At 38.6% G+C, this 12,253-nt stretch overlaps 6 protein-coding genes across 6 annotated transcripts; 4 read left to right on the forward strand and 2 right to left on the reverse strand.

Annotated features, from left to right (window-relative positions):
• Positions 1–84: 84 nt before the first annotated feature.
• BBOV_IV010680 (Regulator of chromosome condensation (RCC1) repeat family protein) lies at positions 85–1,607 on the forward strand. Its single transcript, XM_051767755.1, has 4 exons — positions 85–225; positions 260–299; positions 335–388; positions 422–1,607. The coding sequence occupies exons 1-4, from the start codon at positions 157–159 to the stop codon at positions 1,597–1,599; spliced, it is 1,341 nt and encodes a 446-aa protein (XP_051623342.1). The 5' UTR covers positions 85–156; the 3' UTR covers positions 1,600–1,607.
• A 230-nt stretch (positions 1,608–1,837) lies between these two features.
• Positions 1,838–6,252, reverse strand: BBOV_IV010690 (Protein kinase domain family protein). Its single transcript, XM_001610940.2, has one exon. It carries the CDS (start codon positions 5,992–5,994, stop codon positions 1,879–1,881), a length of 4,116 nt encoding a protein of 1,371 aa, XP_001610990.1. The 5' UTR covers positions 5,995–6,252; the 3' UTR covers positions 1,838–1,878.
• A 1,145-nt stretch (positions 6,253–7,397) lies between these two features.
• Positions 7,398–8,374, forward strand: BBOV_IV010700 (Ubiquitin-conjugating enzyme family protein). Its single transcript, XM_001610941.2, has 3 exons — positions 7,398–7,893; positions 7,929–8,149; positions 8,186–8,374. The coding sequence occupies exons 1-3, from the start codon at positions 7,690–7,692 to the stop codon at positions 8,352–8,354; spliced, it is 594 nt and encodes a 197-aa protein (XP_001610991.1). The 5' UTR covers positions 7,398–7,689; the 3' UTR covers positions 8,355–8,374.
• A 158-nt stretch (positions 8,375–8,532) lies between these two features.
• Positions 8,533–9,198, forward strand: BBOV_IV010710 (mitochondrial import inner membrane Tim17/Tim22/Tim23/Pmp24 family protein). Its single transcript, XM_001610942.2, has 2 exons — positions 8,533–8,759; positions 8,814–9,198. Exons 1-2 carry the CDS (start codon positions 8,570–8,572, stop codon positions 9,155–9,157), a joined length of 534 nt encoding a protein of 177 aa, XP_001610992.1. The 5' UTR covers positions 8,533–8,569; the 3' UTR covers positions 9,158–9,198.
• A 77-nt stretch (positions 9,199–9,275) lies between these two features.
• Positions 9,276–11,035, reverse strand: BBOV_IV010720 (UEV domain family protein). Its single transcript, XM_001610943.2, has 4 exons — positions 10,435–11,035; positions 10,161–10,399; positions 9,434–10,126; positions 9,276–9,398 (listed from the first exon to the last, which is right to left on the reverse strand). Exons 1-4 carry the CDS (start codon positions 10,583–10,585, stop codon positions 9,330–9,332), a joined length of 1,152 nt encoding a protein of 383 aa, XP_001610993.1. The 5' UTR covers positions 10,586–11,035; the 3' UTR covers positions 9,276–9,329.
• Positions 11,036–11,422: 387 nt separating this feature from the next.
• Positions 11,423–12,064, forward strand: BBOV_IV010730 (Glutaredoxin family protein). Its single transcript, XM_051767531.1, has 5 exons — positions 11,423–11,525; positions 11,567–11,727; positions 11,763–11,864; positions 11,901–11,956; positions 12,000–12,064. Exons 1-5 carry the CDS (start codon positions 11,432–11,434, stop codon positions 12,031–12,033), a joined length of 447 nt encoding a protein of 148 aa, XP_051623343.1. The 5' UTR covers positions 11,423–11,431; the 3' UTR covers positions 12,034–12,064.
• Positions 12,065–12,253: the final 189 nt, after the last annotated feature.

Below are 12,253 nucleotides of genomic sequence, written 5' to 3' on the forward strand. Positions count from 1 at the left end.
GCACTGGAGCATCATCCATAGACAGTGATTAATTTTATACACATTTTAATTATATCGCAATGATCATAACTGTCTTTAGATATGTGAGTCGTTTCTTTGAAATCCAAGGTGAAATGTTCATAAAGACATTTGAATAATTCTAGACTTAATGGCACAATGGTAGCCTCCAAACGCCAAAATTCGCCGCCAATCAATCGCACTGGAGCCAATAATGCTGCAAACCAGGTTTGTGTAGACATATTGATTATACAATTCGCAGATAACTGTCGAGGCACAATCCGTGATCACATCAGCAGATTGTAGGTTTATTATAACTGTATTTCATCTTTCGTAGTGAAGCGTACGGGTTCTTATAAGGATTTAAGTACAGTAATTTACATTTGGGGTGGTATGTTTAGCAATTTTGCCATATTATGTATAGAAAATCCTGCTGCAAAAGCACCTGATGATACAAGTGCTGCAGTGAAAGAGGATTGGTTACCAGCTGTCTACCGCCATATATCGGATGTTCGCATAACAAGTGTTTCATGTGCCAAGACCTATCTTATGCTTCTTTCAAGTTGTAGAAGATTGTTTGCACTTGGAAGAGGGGACTATGGGCAACTTGGTCTGGGACAACAAGTACGCTTTGTAGGAGAACCTACAGCAGTTCCAATTCCACATCAGATAAAATCAGTAGTCTGTGCTAAAAACCATTGTGGAGCTATAGATGTCGGTGGCAAGCTATATACTTGGGGTCGTAGCGACCTTGCAGGTCATCCAGATGGGTTTGCCACGTGTTCACCCACTGAGCTAAAGCTTAATAACGGCCACTCCACTTGCCGCAGTATTGGTGTAAATGACACATTGACTGTATGCGTATTGGATGGAGGTGAATCTTTATATCAATGGGGAATTACATTCAGTGGCGAGGAAGTCTTCGAACCGCACTTGTTTTATTCGTTTGAGTATGAGCACATACGTCAGGTGGCGCTTGGTCGTAACTTTGGTATTGCTCTGTCGGATACAGGATCTGTATTTGGCTGGGGAGATCGCACATATGGTGAAACCATGACATCTGGGAACATCATGGAATTTTCATATTCACTCTTACCAAGACGACTGAGGCACCCTAATCTAAAGTCCATTGTTAGCATTGCTACTGGGGAACGCCATGTCTTGATGATCGACGACATTGGACGCATATGGTCAATGGGAGAAAATATGTATGGTCAATGTGGTGTACCTCCGGAGCATCATTGCGGACCCTGCAAGGTCGAAGTCGAGGACACTGCATTCCCAATAGAATATATAGCTTGCGGCCCTAGGCATTCAGCTTGTATAAATGCTGGTCACCAACTCTATACTTGGGGCCATTCTTCGGGGCACAAGCTTATATTCACCACTTCCGTTGATATGCTTGTTAAACAGCAGAGGCAGCCTGGAGTATCGGTACAGTCAGGCGTCCAGACTTGCTGCTGCAAACCGCAGCTGATATATAACACTCTACATGAGAAGGTAGCTTGTGTCGGTCTTGCTATGGACTATACAGTGGCGGTTACCGGCGAGGGTATAGTTTCCCCGGGTCCACAGATGATAGACAGCGACAGGTCCTCATGACAATATTATTTTAATATACCAATTGTCAACAAGTAGCTACTTTATAATGCGTTGTGATCTATTTGTATGTGGCAGTAGATTATGCAATTCAGTTTGGTGTTACAGTTTACCAGGGATGGTGAACAGCATTACTGCACTGAATACGTGTAATACCAGATCAGCATATAACTTATGCTGCAATTACATGACGATTACAATAAAATAGATTGTAACATCACCCAGATGTCAATATAACAATTTAAATATGGTAACTGTAGCATCAAAAAACACATTAACAACCTAGAACTGTGCTTTAGAGTGCTTCAGTATCGAGCACCCGAGTAAATGGGTAACACGGGATGACATCAAGTCCTCCCACGTCATATTGTGTTCTCGCTTGATAGATAAGAGCTTCGATAACACGAAGCCCCTTGAACCAAATAACTCCTTTTCACGCGATTCCAGGACCAAAGTCTCACGTCGGCATATTTGTGCAATGTAATCGGGGATTGCGATACCGTGTTCTTTTAGTGTGGCAAGCCTGTAATGAAGCGGTCCAGAATACCACGCATGTGTTGATCGCCCAGCTTTACCATAACAGCCAATACTCTCTAAAACAATGTCACTATTTAACGGGTCCATCATAGCTTCACGCTTCATATCAGCACCAGAAACTTCAGGATTCATTTGCGATTTCTTATTGCCGTTTTGCAATGACAGGGATGAACCTACGTAATAGAAGTGCTCCATAGGTAAATGCTTATGTTGCTCAGTAATTAAAGCGTCTATATCATCGAATATTGGACGAGAGTTACCGTCATTGGAATTGAACCATGGATGCCCTAATGCCGCAACTGCTGTTAAGCGTTCCTGCGGCTTATACGCCAGGAGATTGGCAAGCATATTCCAGAAATTATCCGAAAATCTAGGATACTCCCACCAAAAGTAATCTCGTTTTAAATTTCGTATCCGCATAGCATAATCAAGGTCACACTTGGCTGCTATATCCGAGGCCAATGCCATATTGAGACATTCATCGGTTAAAGCGCCCTGTTTGTTCTTACCCTTGTCACCTACAATGTTCCTCTTTAGATACCTAGGAGAACTCTTATCTCGTGGTGAATCAAGCTGCATCTTAAGGCGGACAACTGCATTGTTTCTGCAAAATAAACCACGGCCCAGGGTACCGTTCAGTCTCTGGGCGATATATTCAGCGGAGAGTGCATCATCTCCCGATTTTGTTAAATACTTCTCGTCTATATTAACGTCATCCAGTGGAACACAGCCGCCGAATTTAGCAAGTTCTGCTAACACTATCCCAGCAGACCACATATCGGCGTTCCGATTTACATGGAAGTACTCTGCAGGGTCACCATCCGACGCTCCTACTAACCTGCCCGTGTTCCTAGGACTATGGTAACTAATTTTACTTGAAATATCCTTCTTTGCCCACGCAACCGGTTCAGTAGGATTATCCTCGCTAGTGGCATCCATATTCAATAGGTTCCGCTTATGCCACATGAGCATGTTGTTATTGCGATTGCTACGTGGAGTGCCGTGGCGGTCATATGACAACGCCTCAGGGGCATTGCATCTGACAGTACCCCTGACGAATGATGTCAACTGGCTACATAGCTGTGATCGCCATTCCTTGGATACAGTGTCCTGTAAGTGCTTGAACAATCCAGCGCCCTCTAGATGCTGTGTTGGATGTAGCATAATTGAACAACCAAAGTCAGCCAGACATAGTCTCCATCGTAGTGGATTGTGCCTATCCGACTCACTGCAGAATACTAATATATTTTGTAGCTTAATGTCGGAATGGCGATGTATGTTACCTTGAAAGCACATGTGGATAAAAGACAGCCCCGAGAGTATCTGGAAGAATAGGAACTTCACTTCAGTTTCCGATAATCCGATTATTTTACGTTCCTGTTTGCCTGTTGATTGGTTGGATATGTATATCGGGTTCCTGTTGTTTAGCGTTCGGTACTTAATCAAGTGCTTCAGCATGTCTAGAAGGTCGCCCTGAGCCTTTGGTAGTAGAAGCTGGTAAACACGGGTCCCCTCTTCGGTATGGAATCTACAGGCGATTGGTTTAAGTACATTGGCGTGGAAGTGTAGCATCATCTCTTTTTCACGGATGTACTGGAACCTTGCTTGCCAAAAGACGTCGTTGATACTTTTTACTGCGCAATCCAAAGTACGCACTTTGGCACATTTATTACAGTGCTTTGCGATGATACTGCACATCCAGTCGACGATGTCACCTCCGGAATCTATGAAACCGTCATTAGAAGAGACGGCACCACTCGGTTGAGCAGAATCATTTGCTGGCGCTTCCTGGGATCCAACGATGTCCGACGATATGGAGCAGCCTTGTTCAGATATGTTACCACTATCATCTCCTCTTGGTGAGGCATTACTAGACGATCCTACGGTAGTGCGATCGCTACTGCCTTCCATATGAGAATCATTGTCCATAGCGTCCTTGTCAGAAAAATCCAATTGGCTAGTCTCCGCAAATAAACTATCCTTCGATCTGGAGCTAGATGGCGCGTTGCTACCGTTTGATCCTGTGGATTGTATAGTTAATGAAGGTGTCAACCTAAGGAATGCAAAGGAAACCGTGGAAAATGAACCGTGTCCCAAGGTCCTCTTACGGCTATTAATGACATTAATAAACGATCCCCAAGTCTCAGAAGACCAGTCCTTGTTTTCAAATACTTCTGCAGCGAAAACCTTATCGCCAACAGGTTTTTTACGATGTGCCTTGGTAGATTTGGATGACCCCGTGGAATTATATGTATCACTTAGCTTACCACGCTTAGACACTGTTTCTCTATTTGGAGACGCTTCTCTATGAAATGAACTGGATAACTCATTCCTCCCTGATGAATACAATGACCTTCCCAAAGAGGAGGTGTTTAATCCTATGCTTAAATCCTTGTAGGCTACCATGGTTGTGTCGTCACCAGATAAACAACCATAGGAATCATCCTTCATAACAGGCCTGCTTCGTTCTCGTGGTTCCACATTTCTATTTCGCCGATAATTATTAGAGGATCTTTGCACTCTGCTGTTGACGGCATCGTGGTTAATTATCGTAGTGTCGTGACCAGCATTAGATTCGGGGTGAGATTGAGAATCCGATAGATGTTTATCTCTCTCGCTACGATCTCGTTTACGCTTCTTCAGGAATTCAAAATCAACGTTCTCCACGTACTGTGACGTGCCAATAGAAGTTTGTAATTGGTTAGGAGCATCGGGTATTATTGATTCTTCATCAATAATCCTTTTAGGTGATACCTTGAAACGATTACGGCCACCTTGTTGTAAACTGTCGCTACTAGACGATTCAACGTTACTGCATTTCTTATCACTCTCTGTAAAAGGAAATGATCTAGACATCAGTTCCTTCATTTTGTTAAACTTGATAGCATTTTTAAAACCTTCAATTTCATGGGTTTCGACCGACGACAGCTTTATATTCGTAACTAATGAGCCTTCAGTAACACTGTACGTTAATTTTGATGAATTATCATACTCCACAATCTGAGAACAGTCGTCTGGATTACTTTTGATTTCGACTAAACAACCATTATCAACATATTGTCCAGTGGATTCACATATGTTAACATTATTCATGGATAGACACCTTTCTTGTGAATGTTCCTTGGGTACATTTGATGCTGATACCTCCAATGAAGATATCGATTGCTCACAGGGGTACTCCACAAAATCGGATTCACTTATTTCATCATTGTCATAAGTAGTGCAAAAAGTGACAGTTTTACATCGCTGCTCCGCATTATCAAGTATTCGGGACACTATCTGATCATGGATAGCTGATATATCCACTGTAATATCAGAGTCATCAGATGGTAAATCTAACTCAAAACCATCTATTTTAACCTTATTTTGTACATTATCCATATTGGATACATCTTTTGGTAGACATAGGTCCTCTGAGGAAAAGGATAACAAAGGGTCTAGCATGACATCACAATCACCGTTTTTAAACAATTGTGAAGTACCAAATGGCGCACCTGCAGAATCTATCGGTATATTCAATTGTGAAGTTATACTTTTCCATGATGGGATATCACACTTTTGAGGTGTCTTCAACTCCGATAGGTTAGGATGCTGCCCATGCTCCGACGTGAAACGGGTAGGTGTATTGATCGGCGTAATATCCTCGTCATCAGCAAATAAATTGTAGTCTCCTGCATCATTCGATCCATAGCTACGTATTGATCCATTCTCCTCGTCGTTCTGTCTACCAGAATACAAGCTATCTAACTTGTAACTGACGACGACCTCACAAGAATCATCTTGAATGGATAGCTCTGAAATAGTTGAAGGCTTGGAAAGCTGCGATGATGAAATCAAGCAACTAGATCGGCACGTCAACATCTTGTTATTATACGGTACGGACTAGGGAATATAAAACATGAAATATATAAATATCCTTCATAAGCCTCCAAAAATTAATTTCGTAGACAGCATATTTGATTGATAATTCGTGTGTGACTACATAGTTGGTTAATAGACTGAATGAACGAGCTGGAGCCGATTAATTAAAACGGCAGAATCATGTGCAAATATCTACCATTTTGCATCAATGATTAACAAACGGAATAGGAATGTCATTTTTGTAAATAATTGATAAAAATATTACACTGTTACAATCAATAACCGCGATGTGCGCCAATTCCTAGACAACCTATTGCAATTGAGCGCCCCGCTGCGAACACATTATGGTGTTTCTCCAACTATAACAATCACACATTTTCATTTGCATACAAATTATTACATCTAAAATCCACGTACTATCTATTTAATTTAATGATTAACACAATAGCTCCAGTTCTATTTTCACTCAATGAGGTAGCTTATGTGTTCAATGTTACGTTCGTTTATTGGTAGCCATAACGCGGTTATGGAACAGCTAGTATGCATCATGTATTAGTCAGGCACTGATGAATTTAAATTTCGATATATGTGTTCAATATTTACTAATGCCCAGCTGTTTGGCACAAGGCAATTACGGAGTTATTTGTCTTAGTTAATCGACATAGTATTATTGTATTATAAATTTAATTTTCATCCGTGGTGTTAATTGATTATGTTACATTCTGATATTGGATTGTTTTGGTTCCTAGTAGTATTATTCGTTCATTGTGATATATCATATGGATTACCGGACAAATGACCGGTGTATTGAATAAAACCAGTTTGTTATTGTATTCACTAAACGGTCACATGAAAGCAATAATAAGCGCAATTTCACACTACTAGATCACAGTTGGATATATTAGGCCACACTTCGAATAGATGGCTGTGTTCCAGTATCACCACACGTTATTGACTATCATGTACAACAGGTTACAATGAATCGTTGTAAGATATTTCCCTAAGTAGACAATATCTCATATAATCCAAATAGTTATACAAGTTAGATATGCGCATTAACGAAGTCTACTATATATAAAATAACAACATATTGCACGATATTCATCGTGATGAAATGTACATGTACCTCTAAATAAGCTAGTATAACGATATATGAAAAATGATATAATAAATGGTTAGCAGTCATACGAAATCTGTCCAATATACAACGAAAATAGACTCCTTATACCAAATATATTAGATCTATATACGTGATAAAATTGAATATTGTTAACTTTTAATGTTGAAAACATATTTGTCAACTGGTGTGTATGTGTACGCAGTGTCCCATATGAACCGTAGACACTACACATCCATTTGATTCCCCAATTTTATATTCTAAATGTTATTATTATTGGCTTGTATACAGTTAGAAGTCGTTATGGAATATTAACATTGTTTATATATAGTTTCCCCGGATATTTGCTCCATATAAATGTCGTGTTACTTTCTGTAATATGCAATTGATATTCATGAGCAATTAATAGTAGATCCACCGCTATATATAGCTGTTATAAAAGGTGTTTAGTCATTTTACTAGCCGTTGTGACACTTTGGAATCTTCTATCGCAACGGTGTAATATTCACAACTAGTATGGTATTACTTTTTTGTTTAAATATCTATTAGATCCATTGTTTTATAATCGACAAAGCAATATGTATCGACAAAATTTGAGGTTGGAGCGGGAGTTAAACGATATACAAAAGGAACTTGATGGACCTGTGGATGCCCACACTGTTGAGAACAACATTTTTAAGTGGAAAGGCTATATTAAAGGTCCTATACAGACACCTTATGAAGGTGGTCTATTCATTCTCAATATTGATATACCTGATGACTATCCATATAACCCCCCTAAAGTAAGATACTTTCAAACCTAATTCATATTGTATAGATCCGTTTCGAGACCAAAATTTGGCATCCTAATATAAGCAGCGAAACTGGAGCGATCTGTTTAGATATCTTAAAAAATGAATGGAGTCCAGCGTTGACCCTTCGTACAGCACTACTTTCAATTCAAGCTTTAATGTCTACACCGGAACCAGATGACCCTCAAGATGCGGAGGTAGCTACTATGTATCAAAGGAATTATGATGAATTCGAACGGACGGCGAAGTAAGTTTTATAAGTATGGAATCTAACCTCTTACAGGCTGTGGACGGCAACATTTGCACAAAATCGAGGAGAAACAAGAGAAGGGAAACTGAATACCCTACTAGAAATAGGAATAGATAAGGGAAAAGCGATTCAGGCATTAGAAAGCTGCGGATGGGATACTACCGTTGCAATAAACCGAATTATCGATGGCGATGGTGTCTAATCATACAATAGAATAATCTAATGTTATAATTACATTATTACTATTCATACTACCAGTTACGATGTGACGTATGTCATATCGGTTTCGTATATGATATATCTGTATTTAACGAACAGTTAATATCATTTTAAAATATTGATGTTACTCCCCATACAATGTGATTTATCCTATCAATAACCAAAGATTCTATATAATATCGCTAATAAATTAACATAATGGATGACTATTTAAGTGTCGGTAGCATTAAACCTGATCTGGATATTTTACAGCGGCCAGACGCTATTGGTGGAGCGCGTCAAAGATATATAGCACCTAACTTCAGTGAAAAGCAACTGTATCTTAGTGGATATGGCCGTCATTGGGGTGAAAAAATTACGTATTCAGTTGGACTGGCATACGGTTCTGGTATGTTTTATCCTTTATATGTTACACCTTTTTAAATACACTAATGTGTAATAGGAATGCTACTCGGAGGGTCGTTTGGATTTATGAAAGGTGTATCTAAAGGAGGCGCCACTAGAAAGTTGGTAATAAACTCTATACTAAACACCTGTGGTACCTATGGCCCCAAACTGGGCAATGGAGCAGCTTGCATAACACTGCTTTATTGTGTTATGAATAGTTCCACAAAGTTTGCATTAGGAGATAAAATCGATGACAGACTGATTGCTCCTATTGTTGGAGCTAACGCAGGGGCTTTATATAAATGCAAGGGAACCTGGAGAGCGCTGGCCAAATGCTCCATAGGTTCAGCGGTTGCCTTCACTGCTATCGACTATGCCCTTCGGTATTCCCTTCTATAGAAGAAAGGAACTCCAAATATATCGCAATAAATTAGATACCATTTTTTATAGTAGTTATGTTGTCAAAATATACTCTTGTGGATATTTAATATACGATGTATTAAATTAGAATATACTGCATTTAGATCTGTTCTGTCATGTTTGACATTATACCCACTTCTTGGTGGTTATATTACGCTGCCGATAGCTGACGCCGTTGATACATGGCAATGAATCTCTCGGTAGACAATCGACGAATGTACTGAATACAGATATTTCTAAACAGTGTTTACCTACCTGAATATAATCTTTTGTCGAAATACGTTTACGTTTAAAGGTAGTATTCACCAATTCAATCATGGAGTCAGCAGACAACTCGGCTGTGATAGCCTTTATCCTGGGATCTTTATCTGTAATAACAACTTGATTGTAAAATGATTCCAACGACTCGGAGTAGATGTCTTCCTTACCAGAAGTTGCATCTACATCTACTTCCAATTGTTTAATTTGGCTTGCCAGTTTGTTTACTCGGCCAAAATAATCTGCAACGTCATCTAGAATGGTAGTATGATAATTCATCTGTCTTATCTGACTGCTGAGGTATAACTTGTCACTATATTGCCTCTTTAAAGCCAGACCTATATCGGCACAAAGTGGTACCCATTCTTCCATTATACACTTATGAAGGTCGTACTTCGTAATATCGCAATCGTAATCAACAAGCAGCTGCGGTTTGCTTTCCACTATAGATCTTTTTATATTCTTATGGGCATCTTTTATGCCGTCATGTATATCGTTGTATGTGGAATCCAATGACAATCCGGAATCAGGCATCCAATCAGGAATACATTCATTAATCTTTTTTTCAGATGAGATGGTTAAACGTGGTGACACCACTTCCGTCAGGGTAATCACTTGTTCTAGTTGTCCAACTTGGTATATTGGGGATTGCTTGTTAAATTCTCCCAATACCAAATTAATGGCATCCATCTGCAATAATGTATAACATAACACACAGACATACTACAGTGCATCTAGCAGACCACTTGTCGAAATACGCCATCACTATGTTCCCATTTTTGGCAACACATGGATGATTAGTCGCTATACGTATAGTTCCAGATGAAATAACCTTGAACAGTGGAGGTGTTTTTGGATACAGTGTCCCAATGGTTATCCCAATGGGACAATGATATTCCACATTAGCATGGGTATACGGAAGCGTGCCTTTTAAATTGAGTACGACCTCACCTCCTATGCGATCTGACATTGCATAAATCTGATAACATCAAACACACCTAATGCCACAGATAGAGATTTGTATTTCTTCAGTACATCCGTGACGTCATTGCATACAATAAGTTCATCGTAGAAGTGCCTTTTAATTAACTTGTCCAAGTCACTTTTGAATGTTATTGCTTCTTTATTGCGAGGTGATTTGAATACCATGTTGATACATTATATTTATGTCAAACAATGAGGAATACATAAGCCATGTTCCAGACAGCTTGTGTTAAGAAGCACTGGAATATAGAGTTTCATGACAAGACAAATATTGACATTAGATAATGATCCATGAAACAGATCTGCTAATATATTGAATTAAACCACTTAAGAATGGATTCTTAAATAACAACAGCGCTAGATACTTGTAAATTCAGGAAACCGATATATACAAAGACATGTATAACCATAGTAAAAACCATTACACATTTATAGCGTACGCAACAGAGAAGCTATAAAACAACATTTCGATCTTCAACGCGAACTGATTGTTGGTTTTGAACGTTTTATATAAGATTAACATGTCGCACATCCTCATACAATAGATATCACCATTATTCTTGATTTAGGGACAACGCAATAATATGGTATAATATATAGCACAACACATAGCCATTATTGACAAAACAGCTAAATAATAACCCCTCAAAGTGCACTATATATGGTCGATACACATACAATCTATCATCCTCGAGTTATTCGGTTTGTATTAATGTTACTGTGTACCGTTGTAATCATTTGACTATTTGTTTGTATTTAAGAATTATAATTACAATATATTGCCATACAATCAGCTATGATTTTGCAGATTATGTCCTACACATTTTTGCTTTATTCCTAAAGACAACAGATTTAATCAACAAAAAATGATATATCATTACTTATACAATTAGCATACCTAGTCATATAGATATGACAAACAATTTTAAGATTTCGCAATTTAAATCTCTTGTTAAATTGCTGCGTAATGCACGAATATCGCAATCCAGTAACTGTGGTAGAATATTCATAATGTTTTCTGGAATAACTCTTCCTTTTGTCTTATCACATTATTTTGGTTCTTCATGGATTTATACTACATCTAAAATCGCATCATGGAAGTTAGGTAGGTTAATATATGCTATGTTTTTCTAAAGATAAATGCAGCAACCTGTGAAGCTTCTTGTGGAAATACGACTCCCATTAAACCCACATGTTGTAAACAAAATTGTTGTGCTTCTTGCGTAACAGAGCAATCAAAAGAATCATGCAGTGATGATACAAAAGACTCAGCTCTTCCAGAGCTTAAACCTGAAACTGAACAGAAGGTAGATTCATTAGACTGTATCGACAATTTATGCAGATTAAGGAAGAAATAACAAAGTATAATGTAGTGCTATTTATAAAAGGTACAGCCAATAAACCAGCTTGCAAGTATAGCAGACAAGCAATCGATATATTAAAGGTATATAAATACTAAATCCTTAATATATATTCACAGGAATCACGGGCACCGATTATCAGAACAGTTAATGTTCTAGATGATCCCGATTTAAGGTCCGGAATAAAAAGATTTTCAAATTATCCTTACATACCACAGCTCTACGTTAGAGGTCAATTTGTTGGTGGGCTAGACGCAATAATTAAAATGAGAGAAAGTGGAACATTAAAGGAAATATTGGAATCTAGTTAGCCCTTAAGACTGAAATATAATATCAAAATGCTAAATAATTCATGTACACATAAAAATGCACAATATTGGCATATAAGGCGCATTAGAGGACAGAATCATTACGCAAATGTTCATTAAACATGCTACGAAACTATAATGTGTTATATAGTTACACGAATTCC

Source organism: Babesia bovis (assembly GCF_000165395.2).
Source record: "Babesia bovis T2Bo chromosome 4 map unlocalized Chr4_1, whole genome shotgun sequence".
NCBI lineage: Eukaryota > Apicomplexa > Aconoidasida > Piroplasmida > Babesiidae > Babesia > Babesia bovis.

Coding starts and splice junctions, on each gene's coding strand:
- BBOV_IV010680 (XM_051767755.1), top strand. CDS start 157: ATGGTAGCCTCCAAACGCCAAAATTCGCCGCCAATCAATCGCACTGGA. Junction 226..259: donor CCAATAATGCTGCAAACCAG/GTTTGTGTAGAC, acceptor TACAATTCGCAG/ATAACTGTCGAGGCACAATC. Junction 389..421: donor AGTAATTTACATTTGGGGTG/GTATGTTTAGCA, acceptor TATTATGTATAG/AAAATCCTGCTGCAAAAGCA.
- BBOV_IV010690 (XM_001610940.2), bottom strand. CDS start 5,994: ATGTTGACGTGCCGATCTAGTTGCTTGATTTCATCATCGCAGCTTTCC.
- BBOV_IV010700 (XM_001610941.2), top strand. CDS start 7,690: ATGTATCGACAAAATTTGAGGTTGGAGCGGGAGTTAAACGATATACAA. Junction 7,894..7,928: donor ATCCATATAACCCCCCTAAA/GTAAGATACTTT, acceptor CATATTGTATAG/ATCCGTTTCGAGACCAAAAT. Junction 8,150..8,185: donor GAATTCGAACGGACGGCGAA/GTAAGTTTTATA, acceptor AACCTCTTACAG/GCTGTGGACGGCAACATTTG.
- BBOV_IV010710 (XM_001610942.2), top strand. CDS start 8,570: ATGGATGACTATTTAAGTGTCGGTAGCATTAAACCTGATCTGGATATT. Junction 8,760..8,813: donor TGGACTGGCATACGGTTCTG/GTATGTTTTATC, acceptor AATGTGTAATAG/GAATGCTACTCGGAGGGTCG.
- BBOV_IV010720 (XM_001610943.2), bottom strand. CDS start 10,585: ATGGTATTCAAATCACCTCGCAATAAAGAAGCAATAACATTCAAAAGT. Junction 10,400..10,434: donor ATCTCTATCTGTGGCATTAG/GTGTGTTTGATG, acceptor ATGCAATGTCAG/ATCGCATAGGAGGTGAGGTC. Junction 9,399..9,433: donor CGACAAAAGATTATATTCAG/GTAGGTAAACAC, acceptor ATCTGTATTCAG/TACATTCGTCGATTGTCTAC.
- BBOV_IV010730 (XM_051767531.1), top strand. CDS start 11,432: ATGTTTTCTGGAATAACTCTTCCTTTTGTCTTATCACATTATTTTGGT. Junction 11,728..11,762: donor AACCTGAAACTGAACAGAAG/GTAGATTCATTA, acceptor CAATTTATGCAG/ATTAAGGAAGAAATAACAAA. Junction 11,865..11,900: donor AAGCAATCGATATATTAAAG/GTATATAAATAC, acceptor ATATATTCACAG/GAATCACGGGCACCGATTAT.